General features: G+C 47.0%; 1 protein-coding gene across 1 annotated transcript; it reads left to right on the top strand.

The window, feature by feature from the left end:
- The first annotated feature begins 689 nt into the window (after positions 1-689).
- DAO (D-amino acid oxidase) lies at positions 690-13,472 on the top strand. Its single transcript, XM_052655060.1, has 10 exons — positions 690-883; positions 2,886-3,000; positions 4,015-4,091; positions 5,136-5,201; positions 6,819-6,873; positions 8,340-8,444; positions 9,355-9,437; positions 11,275-11,392; positions 12,052-12,150; positions 13,341-13,472. Exons 1-10 carry the CDS (start codon positions 690-692, stop codon positions 13,470-13,472), a joined length of 1,044 nt encoding a protein of 347 aa, XP_052511020.1.
- Positions 13,473-19,734: the final 6,262 nt, after the last annotated feature.

The following is a 19,734-nucleotide window of genomic DNA, read 5'->3' as shown; positions in this document are numbered from 1 at the left end:
CTTCCATCTACTCTCTGAGGCATGAGTTAGTTTTCTCATTTCTCCAGAGAAAGAATTTGAGTCTTGAGAGGCATCTTACCCAAGGTCATGGCCAGCAGACAGCAGAGCTGAGATCTGAGATTTGAAGTCCATTGTCCTAACCACTGGACTTCCCTGGTAGCTCAGATGCTAAAGAATCAGCCCGCAGTGTGGGAGGCCTAGGGTTCAATTCCAAGGTTGGGAAGATCCTTCCTGCCCCCGGAGAAGTGAATGGCTACCCACTCCAGTATTCTTGCCTGGAGAATTCCATGGACAGAGGAGCCTTGAGGGCTACAGTTTATGGGGTTGCAAAGAGTCAGACACGATTTATAGACTAAGCACACACACAGTCCTAACCACCAGACTACCTAGCCAACAGCTGGGCTAGGCACCCTGCTGTGTACTTTTTATTCTCCCAGCCTGGGGACAGGATATTCGAGGAGGCTCCCCAGAGAAACTTGCATCATTTACTGGCTGTGTGGCCTTAGGCAAGTGGCTTTGCCTCTCTGGGCCTCAGTTTTCCCCTGGGTAAGGGTCAACAAAAGGATCAAGTATAAAAAGGGCTGGGCAGTGTCAGGCATCTTCTAAGCCATCAGTGGATGGTGTTGATGACGATGAAGGTGACAGTGATGGTGGCCCACCTCAACCCTTCCTTCCCGCAGGCTGGCACGATGCGCGTGGTTGTGATCGGAGCGGGCGTCATCGGGTTGTCCACCGCCCTGTGCATCCATGAGTGCTATCGCTCGGTCCTACAGTCGCTGAATGTGATGGTCTATGCAGACCGCTTCACCCCACTCACCACCACCGACGTGGCTGCCGGCCTCTGGCAGCCCTACCTCTCGGAGCCCAGCAACCCACAGGAGGCGTGAGTGAGGACCCTAGTGGGTGGTCGGGGTTGGTGGGGCAGAGTCTGCAGAGAGGATGTCCCCTCTCAGGGTTCCTGTCCCCAAGAATGACTCTTCTTGAAGGCTTTGTCCTGACATGCTGTAAAAACAATACTAACACATATTAAGTCCTTGCTGTGTGCCAGACAGATGCTACACCTAACTGTGGCCGAAAGGCCAAGAAGCCATGTGTGCCAGACAGATGAAGGTTTTGTCTCCATCTCTTCCTTAAACTGGGTGGCAGTCAGTGCCCAGTGCATCCAGCTATCAGGAAGACGTCTAAGTGCGTGTATTGATGTTCAAGGTTAGCAAAGAAGTGGCAGAGGTCATTGTTTCAGTTTAGAAGCCACCGACTGCTTCAACACAGGAACCCTCAAATGAATATTGGCTTGATTTCATCTTCATGCCCATAAATTATGAAACCAATATTCCTGATCAGTGGCAATTCAGGGTCCTGACCTCCTTCCATCTCATGGCTCTGCCATCCTGCTCGTGGCTGTCGATGTTGCCAGGAGCCAGTGAATGAATGTGGAAGGAGAGAGCATGAGGGCCACAAGGGAGGAGTCTTTAGAGTCCATTGGCCAGAATGCAGCCACATGGCTGCAAGAACCCCTAACGCAGCCACCCCTAACTGCAAGGCAGTCTAGGAAACGTGGTCGAGCTGTGTGCCCAGGAGAAAGATAAAGCGTTTGGAAGCGGTAAGCAATGTCTGGGTGTTTATGGGGGCTTGAGGGCGGGTGGGGGGTATTCCCAGAGAGAGAGCCTGAACCACAGGACTTCCAGTCCCTAAAGCAGTCAAAGCTTTCATTTTAACTGGCAGCTACATGATATCAAGCTGGAGGTGGGCTCCAAATATTAATAGTTGTGATGGAGGATTCTTTTTTGTCTTTTTTTTGCCACTTAATTTTTTTAATTGAAGGATATTTGCTTTACAGAATTTTGTGGGTTTTCTGTCATACATCAACAAGAATCAGCCATAGGTACACCTGTGTCCCCTGCCTCCTGAACCTCCCTTCCATCTCCGTACACGTCTCCCTCTTCTAGATTGCCACAGGGCCCATGTTTGAGTTCCCTGAGTCACACAGTAAATTCCCACTGGCTGTCTATTTTACATATGGTACTGTAAATTTCCATGTTACTCTCTCCATACATCTCACCATCTCCCTGCTCACCTCCCGCCATGTCCTTAGGTCTGTTTTCTATGTTTCTTCATTTCTGCCCTGAAAATTGGAGCATTAAAAAAATTTTTTAATTGAAGTATATTTGATTACAATATTGTTTTAATTTCTGCTGTACAGCAAAGTGATTCAGTTATGCATTTATATAATCTATATACACCTTTTTTGAAAATATTCCTTTCCATTATGGCTTATCATAAGATACTGAGTATAGTGGTTGTGGTCCTCGTGGTAAAGAACCTGTCTGCCAATGCAGGTGATGTAAGAGATGCAGGTTCGATCCCTGGGTCAGGAAGATCCCCTGGAAGAAAGCATGACAACCCACTCCAGTATTCTTGCCTGGAGAATCCCACGGACAGAGAGGTCCGGTGGGCTATGGTCCATAGGGTTGCAAAAAGTTGGACACAACTGAAGTGACTTAGCACGCACATATTGAATATATTGTAGTTCCCCGTGCTGTTCAGTAGGACTTTGCTGTTTATCCATTCTACATATAATAGCTTACATCTACCACCCCCAGTCTCCCACTCCGCCCCTCCCCCAGCCCCCTCTCCTTTGACAACCACAAGCCTGTTCTCTGTGGTGGTGGAGGATCCTTTGTCCCTCCTCTTCCCTGTTAATGTTGAAATATGAAAAAGTTTATGGAGGGTGATTAGCACTTGAGTCACTGCAGAGTGAATGGGGTGAATTTCTGGATTTGGACACATCCTACTAGCCTGAGCACAGTCCCATGCAAGCCGACCCTTGGAGCTCTCTTGTCCAGCTCAGGGTATTAGGTGACCAAGACTCTGGGGGATCCTTTCAGGCACTGGAACCAGCAGACCTTCAACTATCTCTTGAGCCTCATCGGTTCTCCCAACGCCGCAAACATGGGCCTGGCCCCGGTCTCAGGCTACAACCTCTTCCGTGAAGCCGTTCCGGTGAGTGAGACATCCTTGGCCGTGAACCGTACATAGAGCAGAGCCTTGATCACAGATCAAGGCATGCCAAAGCAGGGTGGGAGGAGAGGGAGGTCCTTTAAGCCCCTTAGGCAGACTCCTGTGTTCAAAACAGGTTTGCTTTAAGTTCTATCTTTGTGGGACTTCCCTGGTGATCCAGCGGTTAAGACTTCGCCTCCCAAAGCAGGAGGTGTGGGTTTGATCCCTAGTTGGGTAGCTAAGATACCACATGCCTCCTAGCCAAAAAACTACAACATAAAAGTGAAGCAATATTGTAACAAATTCAGTAAAGACTTGAACAAACAAATGGTCCACATTAAAAAAAAAAAGTCTTGAAAAAAAGGAGAAAGAAATAACTAAGGTTTACAAAAGTTCTATTTTTGCTTTAAAAATTATTTTTATTTTCCATTTATTATTATTAAACTGCCTTCTAAGAGTATTATTAAAAAAAAAAGAGAGAGAGAGAGAGTGACTATTAACTCCATTATACAGACAAGAAAACTGAGTCTCGGAGAATTCAAGGTGGTCAGTGGTGAGGCCAAAATCTCCCCCTACTGGGTTGTCTGACCCTTCCCTCTGCAACTTTCCCCTATCATCCCTGGTGACCTTCACTGTCACCCCTTATTTTCCCTCCCCTATTTATGACTCTACCATATCATTCATTCTCAGCCTTATTCTTACCCTTGCGTAGCACCATGGTTAAGAACATGGATTCTGAAGCCCCACTGTGTGGGTTCAAATCTCAGTGCCACCATTTATTACCTGGGTGACCACAGACAACTTATTTAAACTCTCTGAGCCTCAATGGGCCCATCTGTAAAATGGGACTAAAACTAGCATCTACCTCAATGGGTTGTTGTGAAGATTAAATGGATTGGTATGAATAAAATGCTTGGAACAGCGCCTTACACATGGTAAACTTACATAAGTCTTAGTTATCATCAGTCTTGCTGATGTTCATCCATCTCTGTGCTGCCTTCTCTTCTTCCTCTAAAGGACCCTTACTGGAAGGATATAGTTCTGGGATTTCGGAAGCTGACTCCGAGAGAGCTGGACATGTTTCCTGATTACAGGTAAGATCATTGTCATGGGTGAAGGAGCTGAGGCCACACAATTCAGATAGACTTACAGGGAATATGGTTTAATTGCTAAGGTGTGTCCGACCCTTGTGACATTATGGACTGAAGTCCGCCAGGATCCTCTGTCCATGAGATTTTCCAGGCAAGAATACTGGAGTGAGTTGCCATTCCCTTCTCCAGGGGATCTTTCCAACCCAGGGATCAAACTCTGGTTTCCTGCATTGGAGGCAGATTCTTTACTGACTGATCTACGAGGGAAGGCCAAATTTCCTATTCCATCCCAGGCCTAGAGCCCCTGGGACTCTGATCTCTCAGTGTTCTGTCCAACCCCTTCTGGAAACCCACCTATCCAAACTGCGCCTTAGACTATGGTGGTAGGGGATATGGATACAGATCTCAAGCCCAGAAGTTCCATTTGTTGTTGCTAAGTCTTGTCTGACTCTTTTACAATCCCATGGACTGTAGCCCGCCAGGCTCCACTGATCATGAGATTTTCCAGTCAAGAATACTGGGGTGGGTTGCCATTTCCTTCTCTAGGGGATCTTCCTGACTCAGGCATTGAACCCACATCTCCTGCATGGGCAGGTGGATTCTTTACCACTGAGCCACCAGGGAAGCCCTTGGAAGTTCCATACCACTATGTAGATGGGGAAACTGAGCTTCAGAAAGACCAAGTCACTTCCCCAGGTCACACAGCAAAGTGACCACAATAGAATTCCAACCCTGTCCAAACCCCTCTATTCTTTTTTCTACAGTCTGATGCTTCTATGATCCTCTCCTCACCTTGCTCCATGTCTGAATCTTCTCTACAGATTCACATCAATTCCCTCTTGCACACCCCAGTGTCAAGGAGGGCTTTGATAGAAAATATTTCCTTGCTTTGAGCTGAAAATTGCTTTCCCTTGAATGTCACCTGACGGTCCCTGCTCTACCCTTTTATGGGCCCAGAGAATGTGACAGCCACCCCTATTTGATAGTCTTCAAATACAGCTCTGATTCCAATCCTCTCTTCCCACCTTTTGCCCCTTGTGATTCTAGCTATGGCTGGTTCAACACAAGCCTGATTCTGGAGGGGAGGAAGTATCTGCAGTGGCTGACTGAAAGGTGAGATTTCCAGCTTTACTTTGAAGAAAGCAGCTCCCAGGAACGAGGGTTGTAGTGAATGACAGTTCATGGGATTTATCTTTGTACTGCGTGCGTGCTCAGTCACTCAGTCATGTCCAACTCTTTGCGACCTCATGGAGTGTCTAGCCTGTCAGGCTCCTCTGTCCATGGGATTTCCCAGGCAAGAATACTGGAGCAGATTGCCATTTCCTTCTCCAGGGGATCTTTCCAACCCAGGGATTGAACCCGTATCTCCCGTGTCTCTTGCAGGCAGATTCTTTACCCCTGCGCTGCCTGGTAAGCCCTAAATGTTGATGAAAACCTTTAGGTTTGGTGGGAGCTATCCGTGGTCCTGACCACCTCTGTGCAGTAGGACAGTGCTTTCCACACCTGGTTGAAACCACTCAAGAAGCTTTTTACATGTGATATTTATTGTCAGCTTCACCAAAATCTGGGATGTTAGTGTAATAGATTTAAATAGATTCTCCTAAGTTTTTCCAGGTATATAGACATCATCATCAAGCATAAGCTGGCTTTTATTTTTATACCTCACATTTGTTTTTTGTCTAACTGCTCTGGCCAGTACCTCCAGAACAACACTAACTAATGCAGATGATAGTGGGTGTCCTGGTCTTGTTCCTTTTGTTGATAAGAATCCTGTAGTATTCTCAATTAGCAAACATTAGCTTGAGAGCTCTATCTGTATCTATATTCACAAACATTTATATTAAGGAAGATTCCATAAATTTCCGGTATGTTATTATTTTATTAACATTTAAAAATCTGGAATGGATGGTGACATGGGAAGGTTTTAAAAATATAAATTTCAGGACCCTATTTTATAGCTACTGATCAGATTTTCTGGGGTGGGGGTCAGAAATTTATATTTTAAAAAGTCCTCTGAGTGACTGTAATCATCAACCAGGCTTGGAAATCATTGTATCAAAACATGGTTACATCTCCTAACCTTAGGACACTCATGACTGCTGTCCAGCCTCTCCAGGGAAGAGTGTCCCCAGTTTTTCTACTGATATCTTGAGGAAACTAGGAGGGTAAAGTAATTACGAGATTGTGCTTTAGCTTGTACAGTGTTTTACTTCTTCTCCTAATGTTTCTACTATATTCCTAATAGTGACATACATTTTTTTCCTCTGTGAAATTTAAGGGGAGAGGTGGGTGTCCCCAGCCTACCCCCTTCCTCATGCTCTGCTGCTGACAAAGGAGCATTCGGCATTGACCCAACCCTGCCCGTCCTCCACTCTGCATCTCATCCCCTTTGATAATACAGAGCAGCATCACGGGTAGTAAGAGTTTCGTTTCGATTGGGTTTCGGTCCCAGTCCCATCATTGACTCACGATACGACCTTCAACAAGGCCCTTCTTCCATCTCCATCTGCTCAACGAGAGGCGTGGACCATCTCAGGTTTCCCAAGGGACATTTCAGAGGCCACTGGTGCATCAAGGTGCTAATGAACCGACTGGACTGTGTAGTCATATTCTCAAGGAGCATCCTGTAGGACTAACATCCTCCAAAGGTTCTTTGGGAAATGTCCACCCCCCACCTGCCATCCTCAGAGAACTGAATGCTTGATTTTTGGATGTGTTTGATCATCCCAGGTTAACTGAGAGAGGAGTGAAATTCTTCCTGCGGAAGGTGGAGTCTTTTGAGGAGGTGAGGTGAAGGGCCAGAAGGGGCTGGATGTGGGAGAGAGGAAAAGAAGGGAGGCCTTTGCTTCCTGTTACAGGGTTGGGGAAGGCCTTCTCAGGCTTCCAGGGTTCCTGTGAGGCCTGTCCAAAACTTTAGGCCTATTTTTAATCCCAGAAGGACTCGGGCATTCTGCCTTGATGTGGGAGGCAGAAGCAAAGGAACAATGGAAACATGGTGGGCATTAGGGGCTAATCTGTGTCTGGGCCTCAGTGGATTTCAGGGCCAGAGAGCTGGCTGCCTCTTCTCGCTATCAGCCACAGCCCACTCCTCAGGTTTTAGATGTTTGGCTGCTTCTTAACAACATCTGGGTTGATGTTGATACAAAACAAAGTGACTTAGGTCCAGAGTGACACCACCATCCGTAATAATGATAGTACCGTACACCATTAGCAGGCCCTGGCTATGTACCAGGAACTTTGCTATATCACTCAATCCCAGCACCCAGAAAAGTGCTTAGCACATGGAAGACTCTTGGTACTTGCATGGGTGCATACTTAGTCGTGTCCAACTCTTTGTGATCCCATGGACTGTAGCCCACCAGGCTCCTCTGTCCATAGGATTTTCCAGTCAAGAATACTGCAGTGGGTTTCCCTTTCTTCCTCCAGGGGATCTCCTGGAGGAGGGCATGGCAACCTGGGTTGAGGGGATCTTTCCAACCCAGGGATTGAACCCACGTCTCCTGCTTTGGCAGGTGGATTCTTTACCACTGAGCAACCAGGGAAGCCCCCTTGGTACCTACTAAAATAAAAGAGCATCTGCTCTAGGTCAAGCCCTGATGGGCACTTCGAATGCATACTTGAATTAGACACAGCTCTCATTCCCAAGGGGCTCAGAGTCCAGTGTAGCAAATACTAGCTTATGAACAATACCAGTGTGTTTCAGGAGTGACCTGTAAGGAGAGTCACTGGGGCTGGGCTGGGAGTTTGGGTACCCATGATGCTACGTCTTTGAGTTATGGAGCATCGAATACAAATGCATGGAGCTAGGGCTTCCAACCCGCCTTCTGCGGATGTCTTGGCAGAGAAAGAGGCAAGAGAATGAAATAAAAAGGAGGCAGAAGGAGGGAGAAAACTATCTCTGCATCCTTTCTGACTTCTTCTGGAAGGTTCCAAGTTTTCCCCCTTCTGTAGTATTCCTTTCCAAACACATTATAGCGTTTATATCACACCAGAACCAGCAGCCTATGAACAGATAGTACCAGCCCCATTTAATAGCTAAGGAAGGTGAACCTTGTGGAGGGCATAGGGCATTTCTGAGGTCACACAGTAGGTAAATGGCAGGGCAGTATTGGAGGCAGGTCCATGGATTCCTCATTGAGCCCCACTCCCTAGCTGTTCCAAAGGGAGCAGGGAGCTGCAGGGTGGAAGAAGCCAAGGGATCCTAGGGTCCTCAATCCCTTTCAACCCACCTGCCCTGTTGATTGCTGCCAGGTGGTAAGAGAAGGCGCTGATGTGATTATCAACTGCACTGGGGTGTGGGCTGGGGCGCTGCAACCAGATCCCCTGCTGCAGCCAGGCCGAGGGCAGATCATTAAGGTAAGTCTGAAGGTGAGGGATGAGCTCTTGCTGATAGATTGTTTCTGCCTGCTTATTTCATCTGTAAAGATAGACGCTGAATCAAGACTTCTGAGAGAGGAGCCCCTACCAGGTCTTCAGGGAATTTGCATGTTAAAGAAACAAGAAGAACCAAGAACACAACCCTCCCAAATATACTCTATTTTTTTGGCAGAGTTCTTAATAGTAAAGCATGTATATGTGTGTGTTTGTTCGTACATGGGAGCTGCATATGCCAGTATCAAAATAAAAAGAGCATATGTTTATGAAATGTCTGCTAAATGCCAAAGACAGACCCAAGCACTTCATTGTGTTAATTAATTTGACCCTCACAGGAACCTTTTGAGATGGATACTATCACATCACCATTACCATCTTACAGATGGGAAAACTGAGGCATGGAGGGATTAAGTAACATGTACAAGTCCATACATATCATAGTAATTGGTGCAACTGGGATTAGAACCCAGGTGCCTGAGTGTGTAAGCATTGTTCCACCCCACCTCTCACTGTGTACATCTGTCTATGTAGCGAGGCATGCCTATTTGTGAGTATGTGTGCTTATGTGTGCCCATGTGAGCACACACGAGTGCATTCATAGGTACGTGTGTTCCCAAGGTGAGTGAACGTGTGTGTGCATTTACAGGTGTATTGGGTTTCTCTGTGGATGAGAATGTGTGATGCTTTGGGAGTCACCAGGGGTGACTCTCCATTAGGACAGCTCTTCCTGCAAAAGTAAGCGGTCACGTGCAGACTTGGGACAGAGGGGTCACGGGAAGGCCAAGGGATGACTGTGCCACTCCTACCAGAACATGTGGTCATAAAGGGACCAGGGGAAGGGAGCCCACTGATCTGACTCTCCTGGTGAGACTTCTCTGTCCTCAATCAACAGGTGGATGCACCATGGTTGAAACACTTCGTTATCACCCATGACCCTGAGAGAGGCATCTACAAGTCTCCATACATCATCCCAGGGTAAAAAGAATCTGACATTGTAGGGTGAAGGAGGGAGTATCTTCCTGTTCTTTTTATGCCCTTGCTGCTTGCTCCAGGGCTCTTGCTTCATTTTTTCAGGTTTTTTTTCCTCCAATGATTTTAAGTGAGGCTGAGCAAAAATTCAGTCCCTGAGAAGGCAGGACTTAGCCTTACCTGGGCTTTATGTTGAACCTGATTTGGGATGACAGTAGCGATGAGGCTGGAGACAAAGGTAGTGGATGCGGACGGCAGTAACATGAGCAGCGTTGTGAACGGCCATAAGGGGAGTGGTGGTGGGGCTGATGATAGTAGTGTTGATGGAGGAATAGTGGGAGCAGGGATCAGTCCAGGTCAGTCGCTCAGTCGGGTCTGACTCTTTGCGACCTCATGGACTGCAGCACGCCAGGCTTCCCTGTGCATCATCAACTCCTGGAGTTTGCTCAAACCCATGTGCATTGAGTCGGTGATGCCAACCATCTCATCCTCTGTCATCCCCTTCCCCTCCTGCCTTCAATCTTTCCCAGCATCAGGGTCATGTTGTTATAGATGAGGAGATCAGTGTGGATGATGGATGGTAGTGAGTGGGAATTGGGGGTGGTAGTTGGTGCTGATGTAGATGACACTATTCATGTTGACTGTTACTAATGCGGCAGGGACGTCCCTGGTGGTCCAGCGGCTAAGATTCTGTGCTCCCAATGCAAGGGGGTCGACGTTGATCCCTGGTTGGGGAACAAGATTCCACATGCCACAACAGTCAAAGATCCCACGTGCCACAATGAAGACCGGGTGCAGCCATTTTTTAAAACGCGGCAGTCACAACAGTCTCAAAGGCCACATTAATGGTGTGACTGTGCTGACGGCCTCGACGACAATTTTAGTGGCGTGGCAGAGAGGATAGTGCTTATGCAATGCTAATAGTGGTGGTAGAGATGGTGAAAGGAGTTCATGGTGATGACATGTTACTGGTAGCAAGGGAGGCAGTAGTGAAGATGATGTTGATGGAGAAGAGAGTATTTTCCCCAATATTGCTGAGATGTCATTGACATATAACACTGTGTACGTTTAAGATGTACAACATGATGATGTGATGTATGTACATACTGTGAAATGATTACCACAATAAGGTTCGTTGATACATTCATCACGTCACATAATTATAGTTTTGTGTATGTAAGTAGATACATACATATGTACGTAGATCTTGGTGAGAACATTTAAGATCTACTCTCTTAGCAACATTCAAGGATATAATATAGTATTGTTAACTATCATTATCATGCTGTACATTAGAAGGGATGACAATAAAGACTGTGATGTTCATGGTGAGGGTGGAGGTGGTAGCCGTTGATGGTAATAACCATGGCAATTGTAGTGATGTTGGTGTTATTAGTAGGGATGATAATGTTTGGGGTTTTTTGAGTTTTTTTATATTTAATATTTTATTTTATTGAGTCTAGTTGATTTACAATATTGTGTTAGTTTCAGGTGTACAGCAAAGTGATTCAGTTATACTTACACATATATTAATTCTTTTTTAGGCTCTTTCCTCATTTAACACAGAATATTGAGTAGAGTTCCCTGTGCTACACAATAGGTCCTTCTTGGTTATCTATCTTATAGTGTGTGTATGTGTGTGTGTGTGTTCATCCCAAGCTCCTGATTTATTCCTTCCCCTCCATTCCCCCTTTGTTAACCATAAGTTTGTTTTCAATATCTATGGGATTATAATGTTGATCTAGGTAAATATGGTGATAAGGGTGAGCATGGCAATGGCTCCTCCCCCCTTATCTCAAAGGCTTCATTTTCCTTCATCTTTGACCTTGTTCACTTTATCCAGGCTCCAGGCAATAACTCTTGGCGGCATCTTCCAGCTGGGGAACTGGAGTGAGACAAATAACATCCCAGATCACAACACCATTTGGGAAGGCTGCTGCAGACTGGAGCCCACACTGAAGGTAAGGTGGGGAGAGAGATTCTTGCTCTAGACCAGGATCCTAGCAGCTTGATGATCATAAGGAAACTTGAGGGTGGGAAGATACTGTGACTGGGACAACTGAGCAAAATAATTCCAAGAAGGGACTGACAATGGCAGTCCTGCTGTGGGCCAATGAATCCTATCCAGTCATGGCTAAGGGTTGCTCTCTCTTGAGGTGACATCCCATCCCCCAGACACCATAGGCTGTCTTCGCGTGGAGCAGATGTACTCGTTGCAGAAATCTGTTTTCACATGTGTCTGCTGGTGTTGACAACAATAGTGACAGCAGTGACGGTGGGATGGAGTGGTTGGTGCTGGCGGTGAGGAAAGCTCATGGGACTTCCCTGGCAGTCTTGTGCTTGAGATTCCACATTTCCACTGCAGGTGTGTGGGTTCTGTCCCTAGTCAGGGAACTAGGATCCTGCATGGAGTATGGCCTGGCCAAAAGAAAAACAAATCTGAATGTGGTGATAATGATGGTGATGACACCATACTATGGTGGTGGCTGGTGGTGATGGTGGCTAATAAAAAACCATGACTGGTGGTGGTGGTGAGGTTCCAAAAGCTGTCTCGACCACGTACAAATGGCATCAGGAAAAAAAAAATCCAGAGTTGAATTACCAATGCTTTTTTTTCCAGGATGCAAAAATTATCGGTGAATGGTCTGGCTTCCGGCCAGTACGCCCCCAGGTTCGACTAGAAAGAGAACAGCTTCGCTTTGGATCTTCAAACACAGAGGTATGTTTTCTTGGCAAGGAAAGCAACACCCTCTCCTGACACCTAAGAATGCACTGGCATTCTGAGGAATAGTCATACTGACTTCAGGCAGGGGGCATAATGGCTAATAGCCCCTCCTCTATAAATCGGGAATTGAGGCCCAGCGATGGTAAAGGACAGGCTCAAGGTTATACAGAGGGCAGTGCTCCCATCTGCTAATGTCTGTGTGAAGTAGAAGGAAAAGGGGGCGTTTACTGAGCACCTAGTTTGTGTCCACAACAAGAATGACACAATTGAATCTCCCCTACAGCTCTTTGGGACAGGGATGGTTGTCCCCATGCTTCAGATGGCAAACTGGGGTTCCCAGAGGTGGAATTCACTGGCCTCCGTCAGACCAGTGGCGAGGGCAAGGCTGGGAAGTAATCTGAATTTCAGTCCAGTGCTATTTCTCAGATGTCCATATTGGGTTGCCCATCATCTTTTGAGGGCCCCTCATCTCCTGAGGGCCCCTCATCTCCTCTCTCATAGGGTGGGAACTGGGCTTATCGAAAAGATGAGGATTGTCTGGGGTTGAAGAAATCTAGGTCACCCTTCCTCCTTTATCCCGGTCATATGGTGTGTGTGTGTGTGTAGGAGAGTTTTGTGTATGTAATGTATGTGTACAGAGAATTGGGTGTCCATCTGTAAGAGAAGTTGTCTGTGCAGGGGTGGGGTGGGGGAGTTGGGGGGAGAGTCACATACAGACTGTAACTCCCTGTTAGTGGTTTCAGCTTTGAAAAAGGCCTCTGGGGTCTAACCTCTCCCAAGTTCACCTATACGGTACCCCTGGTTTTCTTTCCTCCCAAGGTGGGTAGGAGAATCTATCTATTAATACAGGAGGTTCAGCTGTCTGGAGCAGTATGGGAATGAGGAAAGTGATTTAGGGAACTTCAAATAATTTGATGTGGGGGTGAAGGAAATCTCTGATCAAGTTCTAGATGATTCAACTTTTTCTGTGCTGAGTGCTCAAAGCAGGTCCACTTCCAAGTAGAAAAGTCTAGAATGTTGAACTCCAGTTTCCCAAACACCCACCCCTTACTGCTCTTCCTGGGGTCTGCCATCCTACCATGGTACCAAGAGAAGTTCTGATACCATCAGGCTTGGCCCAGGATTCTTCAGGAAGCTCCTGAACCTTCCAGGGCAGCCCAGAACTTCTCTCTTGCCTCTCTCAGGTCATCCACAACTATGGCCATGGAGGCTTCGGGCTCACCATCCACTGGGGCTGTGCCCAAGAGGTGGCCAAGCTCTTTGGGAAAATTCTGGAAGAAAGGAATTTGCTCAGGACACCACCATCCCACCTCTGAAGATGCCAGTGACCACCGCCTCCCCTCACTAACTCCCTGCTTCTCTCAGTCACTAAAAACTGTGCTCCACCACTTGCCCCACCCCACCCCACCCCACCCCACCCCTGACTTCTTTCTGCAAGAAGCACAAGGTGAAAGGAAACCACAAGGTTAATTCCAAGAAGTGAGTATGGCTCTTCCGATGGCCGAGGTAGCTCTCTTGAGTCCACTTATATGGTGTCATTGCTTCCTTTTTCCTCCTAAGTTGGGTAGCAGAATCTATTAACATAGGAGGGTCACCTGTCTGGAGCAGGACAGCAGACACGAAGAAGTACAGCCAGAGCTGTTACCCAGTGCATTCGCAGAGGAAGGAAAGCTCAGAAAGTCCAAGTGGTGAGACAGCTCTGTGTGAGGAGGGTTGAGGAAGCTCTGAGTGAGGAGGGTTGAGGAAGTTCTGAGTAAGAAGGGTGTGAGGAAGCTCTGAGTAAGGAAGCTCTGAGAGAGGAGGGTGTGAGGAAGCTCTGAGTAAGGAAGCTCTGAGAGAGGAGGGTGTGAGGAAGCTCTGAGTGAGGAGGGTGTGAGGAAGCTCTGAGTGAGGAGGGTGTGAGGAAGCTCTGAGTGAGGAAGCTCTGAGAGAGGAGGGTGTGAGGAAGCTCTGAGTGAGGAAGCTCTGAGTGAGGAGGGTGTGAGGAAGCTCTGAGTGAGGAGGGTGTGAGGAAGCTCTGAGTGAGGAGGGTGTGAGGAAGCTCTGAGTGAGGAGGGTGTGAGGAAGCTCTGAGTGAGGAGGTTGTGAGGAAGCTCTGAGAGAGGAGGGTGTGAGGAATCTCTGAGAGAGGAGGGTGTGAGGAAGCTCTGAGTGAGGAGGGTGTGAGGAAGCTCTGAGAGAGGAGGGTGTGAGGAAGCTCTGAGTGAGGAAGCTCTGAGAGAGGAGGGTGTGAGGAAGCTCTGAGTGAGGAGGGTGTGAGGAAGCTCTGAGTGAGGAGGGTGTGAGGAAGCTCTGAGAGAGGAGGGTGTGAGGAAGCTCTGAGAGAGGAGGGTGTGAGGAAGCTCTGAGTGAGGAAGCTCTGAGAGAGGAGGGTGTGAGGAAGCTCTGGGTGAGGAAGCTCTGAGTGAGGAGGGTGTGAGGAAGCTCTGAGAGAGGAGGGTGTGAGGAAGCTCTGAGAGAGGAGGGTGTGAGGAAGCTCTGAGTGAGGAGGGTTGAGGAAGTGCTCAGTGAAGGAGGGTTGAGGAAGTGCTGAGTGGGGGAGGGTGAGGAAGCTCCGAGTCAGGGAAAATGTGAAGAAATGCTGAGTAAGGAAGGATGTGGGGAAGCGCTGAGGGAGGGAGCTTGTGAAAAAATGCTGAGTGAGGAGGGTCTGAGGAAGCCCTTAGTGAGGAATGCTGACTGAGGAGGGTGTGAGGAAGCTCTGAGTGAAGAGGCTCTGAGTGAGGAGGGTTAAGGAAGCACTCAGTGAGGGAGGGTGTGAAGAAACACTGAGTAACAGAGGGTATGAGGATGGCTGAGTGAGGGAGGGTGTGAGGAAGCTCTGAGTGAGGGTCTGTGTGAGGAAGCGCTGCGTGAAGAGGGGTAAGAAGAAGCTGTGTTAAGGGAGGGTGAAAGTGGGAATGTTTCCCAGATTCTCAACACTCAGGAAGCTCTGAGTGTTGGAGGGTAGAAGTGCTGAGTGTGGGAGCTCTGAGTGTGGCAGGCGTGAGGAATCTTTGAGTATGGCAGGGTGTGAGGTAGCTTTGAGGGAGGGAGCTCAAAGTTAGGGAATGGAAGCTCTAGTGAGGAGGCTCTGAGTGAGGAAGGTTGTGGAGGCTGCTAGTGAGGGAGAGGGTGTGGAAAGCCTGAGTGTGGGGAGTCCTGAGTAAGGGTTAACGTGATGCAGCTCTGAGCGAATGAGGATGTCACAACCACGGTGCAGTAAGGCCACAGAAAGCACTTGAGGGAGCGCTGGAACAGATTTCATGGCAGGAGGAGGCCAAAGAGGTGAGACAGAACAACATGTAATGCCTGTTCCACACTCATGTTAGAACAATGCTATCTTGATTACTTGTAGCTTTGTAGTAAGTTTTAAAATCCCAGCTGGGATTTTTGATAGGGATTTTGTTAAATTTATGAGGTCAATTTTAGGAGTTCTGATATGGCCACCTTAACAGTTTTAAATCTTCAGATTCACGGTCATGGAACGTCTCTATTTTTTTAGATCTTTGATTTCTTTCAGGATTGTTTTATAGTTTGTAAATGTCTTGGACTCCTGTTAAATTTATTCTGTTTTATCCTTTTTGATGCTTTGTGAGTAGAATTGTTTAATTCAGGAAGTGCTCTGTTTTCCGGCATGTGGGGGTAGGAATATTTGAAGGGGTTCATCATCAAATATTCTTGATTAATGGAGAATGATTATATGTGATGTATCTAGATGTTCAAATGTCAAGGAATCAGAATACAGTAAAGTACCAACAGTGACTAAGTCTGACTGTAATCATGGAATCTGGACTGTAATCATGAGGAGCCAGAAGGGACTTCCGAATGTTCTAGAGCTTTGGGACTGGCCTCCTGTGTGCCTCCCACAGCACTCTGCATTCCTCCATTAATGCCCTTATGGCTCTGTGTCCCAGTGTGCAGTGTTTTCTCCACACTACACTATGAGTTCATGAAGATAAGGATCATGTCTTAATTCTTTTCTGCATCCTCAGTGCTGAATATCATACCAATATACGGTAGATATTCCATATGCCAAGACATAACCCATAACAGCTATAATGAACAGACTTGAGAGTTTACCTATGTGTTGCTATGGGTTCCAGGCATACCAGTAATTGTCATGACCAAAGCTGCCATGTTTGTACCTCTTGACCCCACCCCTCCCTGACCCTACCAATTGGACCAATGCTGAACTGGACCAATCAACTTCCTCTCTTGAGATTTTGAAAGTGGGACACTGAACAGCTGAGTCAGCTATGATTGCAGAGCTGAACCCTGGTGAGTGGAAGCCATATGCAAGGTTAGGTACACGCAGCAGCCACGAGGGGGCAGAAGGAAGCCAGTCTGCAGAGGGACTGAAACCAAGGCCTCAGATCCAGAGAGAAGGCTGGCTCCGGCCCTGGTGGCTATTTTGCAGTTCCATTTATTTCAGAGAACTTTCCAAGGCTGCAAACTGGTCGCCCATCAACCAAATCTGGCCTACAGATGAATTTTATTAGACTCACACATTTAAAATTTTTTAACAATCCAACACACTAAAGTCAAAAAAAATTTTTTTTGATCTAGCATTCAATATTTTGGAGATTTCACATAAGAATCCAGATTTTTGTCTTGAAAATCAGGTGACCTCATGGTACAATATCAGTTGGAGCTGAGTAGCAGCCACTGCCTTTGGACAGGGCCCATGTCCTGTACTCTGCCACAATCTTCCCCTCTTCCTGTTGTTCCTTACACTTCTGTTTCCCACATTTATATTCCTCAGGAAGTTAACTACTGTTCCCAGTCTTATTTTAAAATTTTACTTCTTAAAGCTGTTCTATTCCTTGCAACTATAACAGCCTTCATGAGAACTCTGTGTCAAGGTTTCTCTTGGCTATCTCCCATCCCACCATCATTGCCTTCCTTTTCTGTACTAACAGAATCTCAATTTTGTGTTCAAGAGGCTCTGGGTATCCCTTGATCCAGTGGGAGGTAGGCCCTTCCTTCCCCAACTAGGGGAGAGCTCATGCTGAGATTGGCATGTAACCCAGGTCTGACTAATGCAAAGCAATAGTAAATCTGTAGGACTTCTCTTTCCAGCCAAAACAACAGACTCTTTCGAAAGAAAACCTGTTGTGATTGCTCCTTCCCCATTCTACCTCTTTTGAAAAAAAACTTGATGCCTGGCACATTGGCAGCCATTTTGCCACCATGAGGTTTCACACTTAGGGTCAATGGCTGACATGCAGAGGAAGGTGGGGAGGGAAAACAAAACCAAAAAAAAAAAAAAAATGCTGGGTCCTTGATGACACTGTTGAGCTGCAGAACCTTCCCTGGAACTGTCTGACTCTGGGCTTGTTGTTAAATGAACAATTAATACTCTAAAGGGTTAAACTACTATTGGTTGGTTTTGCTGTTACTGACAGCTCAAGGTTATTCCAGTCCTTTGATGTTTATTGTCATAACCAAGGAAGACTTCTGATATCGTCTTTCAAGGCCCTATGTTGCTTACCATTATTTAAAAATAATACATATCCATATTCAAAGTCCATCTCTAAGATACTCTTTTTTTCTCACTGCCAACACATCTCATGTATGTATTCCTGAGCACACTTAAAGTAAGGGAAAGAAAGAAACCATGTAATCCTGGCTACATTGAACATTCTTTACCATTTTCTAGTCTTTCCTAACACTGAGAGAGACAGATGATATTTCCATTAATGGAAAGGGAAGCATTTGGATGGTTCAAAATTAGATACAAAGGTTTTCAGCTAAAGGTGTCATGTGTTTCAGAGGCTTACACAATGTTTGTGGCAGCTCTTATTTCATTCAATAATATCGATTTTATAAAAGGGCATGCAATTTAGAAGACCAAAAGTGTTCACCTTTCACTTTCTTGAGAAAACCCACAATTACAAGCTTCTTTACTCCAGCCCCTGGAACACATCTATGCCCACCAAGTTCTCCTTCCCCAACACAGTCCCCAGTTACTCCAGGTTATTTGAGGGTGAAGAGAGTGGACTTTCTCATCTGGCAGTGTCTGGTCAGCTGAAAGGCAAAAAAGACAAGCAAATGTTCTTTGTTACCCAGGAGAGCTCAGCAGACCAGAAATAATTAGAGCTTTAGCCACTCATAGTCCAAGAAATGTGGGTGACAGAGAAAGGAAGCTCTGCCAAACTGCCCCCTCTGACTGCCTGGGTCCCGGGGGTGCTGCAGACCATATATCCAGGGACATGGGATCATTTGCAGTTGATTTAGAGCCTGGGCCTGAAGAAGCTGACCACTATGATCTCTACACCATTAGCAGAGAGTGTTGCTTCCAAACAGACTCAAAGTCAGCAGCCAACTGTGCACCCTTCCCCCCTTGTTGGAAAGATCATCATATTAAAGCATACAAAAGCATCAAACTTACCCTGAATGGACAAAGCTGGCAAGACCATTCAGTCGAACCATCCCTAGGACATTATGACAAACAGACAAACTCCAACCCTTTCAATGTCCATCACCAACATGTTTTAATAAAGATGAACGTACACATTTGGCTTCCTCGAAATGTTTACTTCAAGCAGACATCTCCAAGCAGAGGGTCATTCTTCTCTGGCCTTTGATGGGATCTGGAAGCTTCTGCCCTCCTTCCCTAGGTTTCTGCCTCATGATGGGGAAAAGGCTCATAGAAACCAAACCCTGGCAGTGGATGTTGTCTGCTGAGAACAGCATCTGCCCTTCCTCTGGAGGCAACCCCCAAACCTGGTTGACCTCTCTGCTCTTTCTTTGAAAATACACATTTCATACATTTGGAATGCCCATTCCTCCTCCGCACAGCATCTCTGCCATGCGGTCCATCACCGGAACTCAAGGAGTTGCCTCTATGGAAAGACCAAACCAGCCCTTGACTGCAGGGGTGGCAGAGAATCCAGGGAGGAAGGGATCCTGGTCCCCTGACCCTGATGGGAGTGGGTGGTTGGGGGAGCCTCTTTCTGTTTCCCTAGCCACATACCACACTCAACTCCCAAATGCTGAAACCTGACTTAACTGTTTTCTTGCCCCAAGAGTCAGCAGTCAGCCTGACTGAAGAGGCAGCCAGAAAAGAAGCCCCCCAGAGTGGCCTTTTCTACTTCCAAAGGGCAGGCCCCTGCTTCAGCTGTGGGCTTGGTTCTCACTTCCCTTTCACCTCCACCCCCAATTCCTGGAGGTAACAACTCTATGAGGTTGTCATCTGGTGCAAGCCCAGCTGTTCTCGTGGTCACATTTGGATCTCCTGGAACCAGAGACAGTGACTCCAAGAAGAGGCTAGGTGGAAGCATGCAAGAGACTCAAGTTCAAATGCATATCCATCTTCCAGAGTCTCTGCTACTCAAGCCCTGGGGATGCAAACTGAGGGGCCCCTTCCCCAGGAGCATTTCTCAGACCCAAGAAAAAGCTGCTCAGGCCACACCCAGGTCACCTGCTTTCAAAGAAGAAAGCCTGGGGCCAGGGATGCAGGAGAAACCTAGGAACAGATTCAGTGGGTGGCTGGCCTGTGTCATCTTACTGGACGCCAGATCTCACAAGGGTCCGTCCGGGCCTGGACTGTATCTACAGAGATCTTTTGGTTGTTGTTCACCAAGGGTGTGACTG

Source organism: Budorcas taxicolor, chromosome 17 (assembly GCF_023091745.1).
Source record: "Budorcas taxicolor isolate Tak-1 chromosome 17, Takin1.1, whole genome shotgun sequence".
NCBI classification, from domain to species: domain Eukaryota; kingdom Metazoa; phylum Chordata; class Mammalia; order Artiodactyla; family Bovidae; genus Budorcas; species Budorcas taxicolor.
This window is presented reverse-complemented; position numbering and strand designations above follow the sequence as displayed.